The 12,395-nt window shown below is 33.5% G+C and overlaps 1 protein-coding gene across 1 annotated transcript in view; it reads left to right on the top strand.

Annotated features, from left to right (window-relative positions):
- DACH1 (dachshund family transcription factor 1) overlaps positions 1-12,395 on the top strand; it is a 429,427-nt gene that overhangs the window by 286,029 nt on the left and 131,003 nt on the right. The window contains exon 4 of the mRNA XM_025441318.3: positions 12,206-12,378. Coding sequence (XP_025297103.3) covers positions 12,206-12,378 — 173 coding nt within the window. The remainder of the gene's footprint in view (positions 1-12,205; positions 12,379-12,395) is intronic.

Below are 12,395 nucleotides of genomic sequence, written 5' to 3'. Positions count from 1 at the left end.
CTTTGAAAAATTGTGTTTTAGCCTAATAACTGAAGTCTTAGTTACTTAATATAAATTATTTTAATTAAGAGCAACATTTAACAAAGTGTATTTACTCAGGTGTTAGGCCAGGTACACCATGTACTGCTGAGAATGGTTCTAACATTCCCTGTGTAATGATGTGAGAGCACATATGTGGTAGAACAGAGAAGAAGAGAAATGGTGCAATATTTTAAAAGTGGAAGAGATATTGAAATTATTTAAGACAGATTTTCTGATCACAAGGGAAAATTACATCATAATATTTTTTATTACAGAGAGTATTTTCTACATTTAGATAGCTAGTTAGTATTCAGTAATTACAGACCCCTCCCTAGAAGATATCTTACGCTGAAAACATGTGAAATATATCTTTATTATAAAGACAATTTGTATAGATGCTTGTTTTATCAGTTTAAGATTTTTAAAAATTCTGTTTCTCCATTTGAGCACTTAGAAAAGATGGTAATTTCACCATTCATTATTTATTTTTTTCACAAGGCATACATCTTTTTTAATATTGATATTGAGAAAATATTATTGAAGAAAAATAATATGACTTATCCAAATACTACCCTGTGTATGTGTATTTGTTTAAATTAACGTGAAACCTGAGTTTCGCACTTGATTCTGACACAGAATCATTGTGTGACCTTAGGCTGGTTGTATTCACCCTTATATTCTTCATTGGTCATACTATGGTTATAATAGTTACACTAGATACTTTTTAAATAAAAAGTGAATATGATGTTTAAATTTTACTTTATATTGATCTAAGGATTTTTTTATCAGAAAATCAATCCTCATTTCAAAACACATTTTCTAACCATTTTTCTTATTCTAATTCACATTGTCACAACAATCTAAGAAAGCATATTGTATACATTTATTCTTGGGAGAAAAATGAAGTGCTTATATTTAATTCCTGAATTGGAGTTAAAATGTAGAAATGAAATTATCCACGTTAATGCTGATCTTCTTAAGTATTCTTTTCATTGCTAGCAACTGAAATTTTAGTGGTCATTTTGACCTTGAAAATCACCTGCCATGTCCGCCCATGAAAAACTGATGAAAAGTGCTTTGAATAGTATGTCTTCACTACATATAATAAAAGCTATGGAAAGAATGATTTGGTTTCATATAAACAGTAGCTTTCAACAGGCCTGCCATCTGCATGTAATCTACCACTATAATATAATATTATTTCAATGGTCCTTCAAATGTGCTGAGTTATTTGTGATATGTAGTCTTTTGATTTAAAGCTGCCTCTCTCTGTAGTGTTTTTAAGAAGATCTTGTAATTGCTGGATATTGTAATTATTTATCATATTACAAATTGGAAAAATGATACCTTTTCAAGCTATGCTTAACTGTGCCTATTTCTTTTCTTTTCCTTTCTTTTTTTTTTTTTTTTTTTTTGTCTTTAGTCTGTTTATTTAAATAGTAGTTAGGATTGTTAAATCTTTATGTTCAATCATAATGTCCTACACTTATTTATTCAGTATTAATTGAGGACCCAAGAGCTATCAGGTATTCATGTTGATTTCCTTATTAAAAAGATTATTATAGCCTAGAAGTAAGTGGAGACACTTGAATATTATAAACAGGCATTGGTACTCTTGTGCTAAAAATTTATTGTAGGAGTCATACACCAATATTTGCTTAGTCTGTTTAGCTTCTCAGGTTTCTTTTTCTTGTTTTGTTTTGAAATCATTCAGCTGTCTTATTTGGGATTTATTCTAGGACTTATAGTAAAAATACACTTTTTAGTAGCTATGCCTTTATACTTTCTATACCCTCTTCAAGCATCGTGCTTAATCTCCCACCTACAAATCAAAGACATCAAAACCTACCTCATTGGGTATCTACTTTTCCTCTAATTTTCAATTCCGTATTTCTAATTGCTTGCTGTCAATCTCTATTTGACTGTTCCTGAAATATCTCATATTTAGTAAGTCCAACTGATTTATTTTTATTTTTATTTATTGTTAAATCCTCCTCACTGGGCAATTAGAAGTTTGGATTTCATGTTCAGAATTCCAGAACCTAAATCCTGGGGTAATTAAATCAACATTTATAACAGTAATATGGATCTACCTCAGGGTTTCCAAAGATTTGTTGGATAGTGCATATAAAAACCACAATGCCTGCCACATTGAAAGTAGATGATACACAGTAGAAATCATCACCATCATCGCCTCATTAATGATCTCACCATACACCCTTTTGTTGTCTAGATACTATCATCTTTCATTTTCCTCTCTTCATCCCCTTTTGTACCCAGATGGTTACCAAGTTCTATCAGGTTTATTTCCAAAATATCAAACATACTTTCTCTTTTTCCATCTTCTCTTTTATTCCAAGGAATAAAATTAGGTGCATGTTCTATACTTGTGTATCTCTCTCCCACACTTTCGCCGCTCAAGAACAAAGGCTACAGGCTTAGCATTTTAAAAAGCCACACTGAAGTTTACCTCATATGAATGTAAAGAAATGATCTGAGAATTGCAGTTCTCAACTCAAAAACTGACTGAAAATTACTCTTACTTTGCTATATGCGGAGATACAATGGTGAACAAAAGAAACGGGCCTGACCATGTGGTGCTTATATTAAGATAAGAAATGTTGGATCTTTCTTTAATAAAAATAGGAAACAACTGAAGTCCTCTAAGCAGGGGAGTGACAGTGTAAGATTTGTGCTTAAAAGTAATGATGATCCTTGAATCTGATTACAGGGGCAGATATAGAAGTAGAGATAAATTACATAGATGAAATCAACAGGACATGAAATGGAATTGGACATTTGTGGCACAGAGTGAGAGAGGAAGAGATAAAAATGATCCCTTGGTTTCTGGCTTATAAACTAGCTGATGACGTCATTCTTTAAGGCCAAGCAGGTTTGGGGAGAAGATAATTTAAGACCTAGATCCATACAAATGAGAAATATTGAGGTAATTTCCATGAGTATGCCATTCTACCTATGAGGGTTTTATACTTTTTTGGAAAACTTAGTGAGAAGATTTTTTAAGTTCAACATAAGTAATTTAAAACTGAAAACATTGTATAAAACAATGGAAATTAAAACAGATTTCAACTGACGACAAGCAACACTTAACCATAAACATAAAATGGTTAATATTATATACCATGACATTGATTACTCTACTAACAGTATATAAAGTATATTAACTTGAAATTTTATTTGATGTAATTGTAAATCTATAGGGAAATTACAATATCCTTAGAGAGGAGAATTTCTAGTTCATTTGTTTGCCTAATGGAAAAATAATTTGATGAGTTAAAGTGGGAAAAGGTAGAAATTCATTGACATTGGCAATGAGAAAGGTTAAAAGATGCAGTTAAATTAACATGGATACATTATACCCAACTGCTTTATTTTGAAGAATTTCATGAATATGTTTTAGATTGGAAAGTTGACATATGTTTTTAGTATTGTTATTTCTACACGGTCCGTAATAGCATTATGCTTTAGCTGTGAAAATTAACCAATCTGTTGCAATATGATCATTTCCACTGAGTAAAAACATTTGGCTCTTGCTTCCAATCATCGTATAGTCCATATTAACAAAACACATCTAAATATTAAGTCTATAAATTATTAATCTGGCTACAATTTCTTTCCTTGTATTGAGTCCTATGTAACTATTTACTCAGTCTGAGTCTGCTTTTGTTTTGTTTTGTTTTGTTTTGTTTTGTGGATCTATTTTACCTGGTTAACACTTAGAGCATGGTGTTAATGAGCCCAAAGAAAACAACAGCATCAAAAAAGCAAAGTGTTTTCGGATATAATTATCTCTGTCTTCTCCACATAAAATATTTAACCTTTATCTTTATAGTAATGGACTTCCTTCTTTTATTTTCAGTTGTATCAAAACTTTCTGAAATTTGGTATGAAATAAAGGAAAATATAAAGTATTGCATTCTGTGTATAACAATTCAGTCTAATAATTTTTCTGAGTTTAAAATCAAGGCTTTTAAAACATAAGCCATATCTTACGTTACCTAATGCCGTTCTGGTTTTCCATGATTCCTTAAGGATTCTTGGGATAATTGTTTTTTATGTGTTTCCGTGTTCTCTAAGGATCCTTTTATGTAGTGACTTGAACTTCAGCTCTGATTTTACAATTTGTTTCTTATTCTTTCTAGTTCAATAATCATCAGCCATAATGAAGAACATTCAACTAAAATAAAAAAGAATAAGCAGCTCTGATTTTCAGTATTTTGTATGTTACTTTTGTAGCTTGTTAACTATGCCACTTTCAGCAACATTGCAGAACATGTAAGGAAATGGAAATATTTCAACTTGGTTCTGATGAGTCCATGGACTTTAATAACTGATACTGATATTACAGTATCATCATAAAATAAAAGCTTTCTTGTACGGCAAAAGTTTTCTCCTAAATAACAAATATTTACCACTCAGGTAACACAGAGTAATGTTAGTTAATGATAGATAGCTAAAGAAAATATGTCTAAGTATTTCTAGTAGAGTAACATGTTTACCTAAATGACTCATATTTATTGGTAGCAGGATATTTAGAATTCATGAAAATTCTATTATTTCTCTCTAAGAAAAAAAGTTAGTTGATGTCAGAACATCAGCTAAGCAGGATTGGTTACATGACAGCTAACCAGTTTTGTTTCTCCCCAGCAAATCCAGAATCAAAGATGAGTTTTAGACTCTGGTAATGGACTTTTGTATGGGCATTATTTTATAATACCAAACAAGGCATTTGTAGTCTTCTTCGCTAAACCACTGAGATATTTTATTTTGTTTTGTTTTATCCTAAACTGGAATATTTTATTTTGATTTGTTTTATTTTTTAAATGGTGCCCCTAATTAATTGTACCTGTAAAAGATTACTTCTTCTTCATTTAGAAATACAGTAATTTGATGAAGTTAAGCCAAAACACTGAAAGTTTTCATGTTTTTATATGCTAATGTAGATCAACTGTGCTCAGATTATTATCCAGAAAAAAGATTTAAAGATTACATTACATTAATTCATGAGAGGACAGTTTCTCCCTTCTATACAAAGCATTAGCACTAGTAGTACTGCTGACATTTTATATCTCATTTTTTATTAGGGTGAAGTTAATCCTCTAACAGATAATAACTTGTTTATTCTCACTTACCTTTGAAATAACAACTGACCATCCATAGTGTCTGTGACTAGTATTTACTCATACTGAATAGTCTTGTCTCCTTTGTTAAGATGGCGTTGACATCCTTCTAAGTGGTCTCCAATGGTATGGAGTAAATGCCTGCTCTTGCCATCATTTTCATTGTAAACGAATCTTGACAATGTCAGGTTCCCGTCACAGTGTATCAGTGTCACTCACTAAGCAGTGGTGTGACCGTTAGTCCCTCTGAGATTTGCCTCCTTTATCAGGGTCAGCCAGTGGGAAAATCTGAATGAATAGTTACATGTTACCTAGTTATAAAGGGTAATAACATTTACATGTGCTTTTACTATCTTAATGCATAGTAGTTTAAAGGCATTTGTTTTTTACAGATCACTTTAATTTTGTGGGTGATTATTTTATGTGTATTCTTCCAAAATTCATTAAAAAAATACTATGACCTTCCCTTTTGGAATCTGACTTATTTGATATATTCAGGATTCACTATTAAATATAATTATCTGGATTAGGATATTTGGTGCCACTCACACACATACACAATGTTGTTGTTGTTGTTGTTTTAATTAAAGAGAAACAGTAATAATATCCTTACCCAAAACATTTTCCATTTCTTTTTCTACTTAAAAAATTGTGTGCCAAAAACCAAAGTGATCTTCTCTTCATTGCTAATGATTATCTCCACATTTAATCATTCTTTACTTTTTTTCGTGGTCATCTTTTTTTTGAACATCTGTCTTACTTGATAATTTAATGTTTCAGCTGATTTGTAAAATAACATTCCAAATGCTGAACATGCACATTTCTGTCCCTTTATTTCAGTTTATTTGCAAGAATCAGTTCCTAAAATTTATTTCTAACCTAGCCATATTTGTCACTGGTTCTAATGAATATACCATGTAACAAGATATAGAATCAAAGTTTTCCTGTGGTCCTACACAAGAACAAAAGGAACCAGGCACGCCTCACTTTAAAGAAAGTAACAAGCAACTGACTCTTATTAATAGCACCTGAACCAGCCAATCCTATCACCCCAGACTCCACAAATATCCTCCTCTTCCATTATAAGAGGAACCATAGAGAGGAGGGAATTTGCAGAAATCCTTGTAGTGAAGAGATAGCATCTAATGGGGGAAGGCTGAGGTTCACTGATCCCTTTTTGATAGCATTTCCTCACCACCAAATGAAGGGAGAGAGAGTTCCAAGAAAATTATTCAAGGATTACAGGTGCTTCCACCTCATTTCAAAACTGCATTTCTGTTTTGGTGTGAACTGTTGATCTGTTTTCTGTACATGTTTGAGAATGGGGGCAAAGAATTGAGAAGTGGCAGGGTATAGTGTGGACCTCATCAGAATAAGAGGATCCACACCAAAAGAAGGACCTTGGTTTCAAGGGCAATGGCAGTTTCAGGAGCTTAGAAGAGCAGGAAGCTGAGGGAGATTTCCATTGTCAGGGACCCGTGCTGCTAGGAAGCTCCTCTGGAAGGGCTCCTCTTAAAGATTCAAACATGACTTAGGAGATACTTAGCATTTAGGCACCTGCCATGTACAAGATGAAAATGGCCAGTAGGTATAGTCATAGAAGCTACAGTGTAGGGAAGACTTGAGTAGGAACTGGTTGGGTAGGAGACCTTTAGCCTACTGTCCAGGGGAAGGGCAGAAGGATAGATGAAAAACTAACCAAGCCCAGGCTACCTAGGCTCTAAGGTTGGCCAGTGCTGATGGGGATGAGGAAACAGAGTTGAGTGTTAACTGGAATGGATTTTTTTGCTTGTTTTTGTTTTGTTTTTGTGTTTTGTTGTTGTTGTTCTTTAGAGAGAGAGAGAGAGAGAGAGAGAGAGCACATGTGCACCAATGGGGGAAGGGCAGAGGGAGAGGGAAAGAGAGACTCTCAAGCTAACTCTGCACTAAGCTTGGGGCTCCAGCCCATGCCCCTGAGATCATGACTTGAGCCAAAATCAAGAGCCAGTTGCTGAGTCCACTGAGCCACCCAGGTGCCCCTAGAGTGGATGTTCTTTTAATACTCAAGGTTATTAAGGGGTAGAAAAAGGAGACTTGACAAAACATGTTTGAAGGCTGTAATATGAGGAAAAATAAAACCATTTTATATTTGAAACCCATCAGTTCTGACCGTCCCATAATCTGGTTACCTTTAGAGTAGGGATAGCTTTCAAAATTTAAGTTTCTCCTAAAGCAGTATATTTCTACATTCAAAACTTGATCCATCATAAAATACACATCACAAAATATGATAAAATATAAAATAGGGGCTAGCCAAAAAAAGTAGTTTGAGTTCATAAAAAGACCAAGACAGTGCATCAAACGGTTTGCTTTTTTTCAGAATCTGTAACTATGTTTTAATGGAGGGGTGGGGAGAATATAAGGGGGAGAGAATCTCCCATACCTTGTCTTTACAAATTCAAATTTCAGTTACACTAAATCTTAAGATCACCTACTTGTCCCTGAAGAATATACATCTTTTTTACACAAAGGAAAACTAAACACACGCAATCACTTTTTTTTATATGTAAGTTCCATACATTTGTATACATAACTGTTGATGAATTCTTAGCATCAGTATGATTAGGCAGGGTAAGTGAATTGTTTCACATTATATAAAATGCATTATTAATAGTTTTTAGCTAGAGATAGAATTGGTAATCAGGCATTAATTTCCATTTTCTTTCTTAAACTTATGTCCTCACTTACTTCTGGCTGTTGCAAGACTGCACATTTGTTAATTTTCACTCCACCAGGGCAACCCGGGTGGCTCAGAGGTTTAGCGCCAACTTCAGCCCAGGGTATGATCCTGCAGACGCAGGATCGAGTCCCACGTCGAGCTCCCTGCATGGAGCCTGTTTTTCCCTCCTCCTGTGTCTCTGCCTATTTCTCTCTGTGTCTCATGAATAAATCAATAAAATCTTTGAAAAAAATTTTTTTCACTCCACTAAAATCATGCCGTGGCTTTAGTAGCTGGCATTCATTGTGTTTGTGGTTATACTCTCAGTTTCAGCATATAGCACCTGCCTATTTTGTTCTACTCTCAGCTGAACCTATGTAAGAAGATGTCTAACCACAGACAGTTTCTGGACTTCTCACATGGTCTGTGTGTAGGACTGGGTATGGGAAGTCTCTCTCCCTTCAGTTCCCTCCCCCTAACATTAAAATGTGACACAGATCCCAAGTAATCAACTGCTAGATACACTATTTCAGTCTTTTCACGAACTCATGACCATTTTTCTTGGCTCAAACTATTTTATAGTTTTATTTTACAAGTTTTTGCATACCTGCCTCAATAACCTATTACAGTATGTGTTCTTTAAGGATACTAGGGCTATATTAACTTCATCTTGTTCTTCCACTATAAAGTCAAGATACTATGTGAGTCTATAAGAATGGGGAAGGATACATGAATCATTTCTTTTCCGTATCTAACTCTCCTTACCAAATATTAGGATTTTTCTTACATATTTAATCTGTCTCTTGCAAGATTTCATGTGGGCATAATAGTACACTTTAATTTTAAAGGTATATATGTTTATATATGTTTGTAGGCATAGTATACATATACTGACTTATATCAGTCACTAAATATATTGTTTTAAAACAAAGCACCTAAACATTTAATAGCTATGGGTATGTCCTCATCTGAAGTGGACTATTTTCAATTCTTATTTATTCATGCTAATAGAGGAAAAGGATGTTATAAATAATGCAAAAATCACTTACAGCTGACTTAGTTATATATTATATATTTTTCATCAGACTTAGTTTCTTAATTGTTTGCTCTATTTATTACCCAAATGAGCTAACATCATGAGTATTTAACAAATGTTGATTGGCGGAGATGGCTAGAAGCATTTTATGTAGTGGGAAACCCAATCTAGTGTTATAAACTTGCTATGGAAAATTCACATGTGGATGATTGATATTTACCTTACACAAGGGACTAATATCCTGTTATGCAAAAGAGGTGTGAAAATAGATAGTATTATGTCTATAATCTGTTTCAGAATGATTCAATCAGAATTTTGGCTTAATATTTTATATAATGTGAAAAAACAGTTATAGTCCTTCTCTACTATGAGAGAAAAATTGAAATTTATTTTGAAAAAATGACTTTATCCAATTTATTAGCTGGCAATCAGAACTCAAATAAAAGAAGAAATTGTTTCAAGTGAACAGAAAAATAAAAGTAGATAACAGATTTAAACAGAACTCAAACTGAACCTAAAATAATGAATGTGAATATTTTTCTACACTCCACATATTAATTGCTCAAATAAGCAACATACTATAAAAGTATAATGCTTGCATTTATTGGATATTTTAAATGAAATACGTAGAGAAATTATCAGTTACAAATTCCCAATCCAGTTTTCATATTCAAATAGCATCTATTCCAAAGTGTTATTTCTATGCCAACTGTCAGTGGTTATACTTCAATTCTTATTTTAACTGATACTGTAAAAATATAAATTAAAAAATTGCACATACATTGATAAAGGCATTGTAGAGTGGAGATTTTAAAAATGTTTTGTCATTGAATATTTTCAAGACATCATACCCTTGAAAAATTCATACTTCTAATTTTTGCAGGCTTGACTAGTACCTTGGTATAAGTCTCCAAAAAGGCAGGAGTAGAAAAATAAAGTACATAAATTTGTGAATATGGAAGTGAACTTTTATATTACAGTGTAGGAACAAGCTGGAGAAATTTCTTTTATGTGAGCCATTTCTGGATGAAGCTATAAACTTTTTTTAGCCAAAAGCTGTCATGGTTTCTTGTAAAATAATAAAGATAATAAAGATATCCATTTTAATTGATTCTTTTCATTGTTTAATAAAATTGCTTTGTTTGATTGCTAAAGAATTTGAATTGAGTTTTCATTACCCACTTCTGAACAATTTACTCTAAGATCCAGACAGTATTGAGCTAATGAGTTTGAATTTATATTGAACCTTAACTGTCTTCATGAAGTAAATGGAAAAAAATCATGGCAGTAACTAAGTATTCTTCATTAAAAACTATGTCGTAGAGATTTTACAATGAGGCTTTTAATAGAGCTAAAGCATTTAAATTGGAGTTTTACCAACTTTGCTGTTTCTAAGCATATAATAAGAAAATATGATTTCTTTTTTTAAGAAATGAAAACTCAAAAACTGGTGGGGACATTACAGATATTTTCTTCAAGTGGCTAGTTTGTGTATTCAACAAATTCAATTAAACAATAAGTTAATGTTGATTTATTTTGGGGACATGTCTAAATTGAAATTATTCATAAACTACTTTCAAGATATATCTTATTAAGATGTTTCAGGATTGGGGATCCCTGGGTGGCTCAGCAGTTTAGCGCCTGTCTTCGGCCCAGGGCATAATCCTGGAGTCCTGGGATAAAGTCCCATGTCGGGCTTCCTGTGTGGGGCCTGCTTCCCCCTCTGCCTGTGTCTCTGCCTCTCTCTCTCTATGTGTGTCTCTCATAAAAAAATAAATAAAATCTTTTTTTTTTTTTTTTAAAAAGGTGTTTTAGGATCTACTGAAATCCAGGGCATGCCACCATTATGAAAATACAAGCCCTTAAATGTACTGTTTTGACTTTGACACTATATTGCCATAATCATCAACTTTTGTTTCATTGTAGTTGAAAAAAGGGATACACACACATTTCATTTATTGCTATGGTATTATAAATCTTTGTAAAGTGATCTTTTAGGGTCTTTGTCTAACCAGTTGGGTACTGTGTCTAACCAATTGGGCATTTAATGATTGCATGTTTAGGATTTGTGGTGGAATGAAGTGAGGAACTTCAACTCTGAATGGTGGCTAGAATATTGCTTAATACAAGTATGACTCAGGGATCCCTGGGTGGCGCAGCGGTTTGGCGCCTGCCTTTGGCCCAGGGCGCGATCCTGGAGACCCGGGATCGAATCCCACGTCGGGCTCCCGGCGCATGGAGCCTGCTTCTCCCTCGGCCTGTGTCTCTGCCTCTCTCTCTCTCTCTCTGTGACTATCATAAATAAATTAAAAAAAAATTGAAAAAAAAAATACTTTTAAAAAAAAAAAATACAAGTATGACTCTACATCTACCAGCGGACTTAAGTTCCACAAAGTAATTAATTACCTAGGTAGATAACAGAGCCCATTTTATCTTACTTTGGTTAGTCAAGTTAGTTAGACTGCAAGAAATAGGCTAAATATTGTAGAATTTCTTTAAATTGAGGAGCTATGTAAGAAATAGAAAAACAAAAAAGAAAATATGGTTTGGGGGAAATTTACTTACTTGAGGTTAATTCCCCACAAATAACTTGGCCAATCTCCATATGTGATATACTTTTTAAAACTTCATTTCAAGCTAATCATTAGAAGATTTGGAATAATATTGTATCCAAATTATTTATATTCATTCCCCACAAGCAGCAGTGATGGTTCTTGGCATAAGGAAACACCTTACCCTTGCCCACCGCAGAGATCTCACACTTCTATTACCCTCTTCTGCATGCCTGGACCTCACAGCCTTCCATTTAGTTATCCTCTCCACCACCTTCAGCAGAGCCACCTTCAACCAAATTGTATAATGGCATTTTTTAGCATTAAAAAGAGTAGTTGGAGAGAAAAAAATCTAATTATTGGATAGCAGAATATAGGACATAATAGAGATATTACATTTAGATAACTAATTGTGATAAGTTAAAAAAAAACCCTCATATTTTAAACAAGAATTAGACTGATCAGAAGAATAATACAGGAACAAATTGACCATTTGTACTAAACTTATGAAGCGTGGTGATATGATAAACATGGTACCAAACTGGTTAGCATTAAAACTAATTTCCCTGAGTGGTGAGTGGATATTGTTGCATAAAGAGGGACAAATAATTTTTCCTTTGGCAATCATTATTAGAACATTTTGTAATGCTTCAATTTTCAATGATTTATGTTCTTTGCCATTTTAATAAATGAGATACACCATGTTTCACAGTTTTATTTGAAAAGAGCAATGATGATATATGTGTATTTTTTATAGGACTGGAACTTCCTTTTATGATGATGCCCCACCCTCTAATTCCTGTCAGCCTACCTCCAGCGTCTGTCACCATGGCAATGAGCCAGATGAACCATCTCAGCACCATTGCAAACATGGCGGCGGCAGCTCAAGTTCAGAGTCCCCCATCCAGGGTTGAGACATCTGTTATTAAGGTAATTGTTTTCTTAGA

This window comes from Canis lupus, chromosome 22, assembly GCF_003254725.2.
Source record: "Canis lupus dingo isolate Sandy chromosome 22, ASM325472v2, whole genome shotgun sequence".
In the NCBI taxonomy this organism is placed as follows: domain Eukaryota; kingdom Metazoa; phylum Chordata; class Mammalia; order Carnivora; family Canidae; genus Canis; species Canis lupus.
The sequence above is the reverse complement of the archived record's forward strand: the minus strand, read 5'-3'. Positions and strand labels throughout refer to the sequence as shown.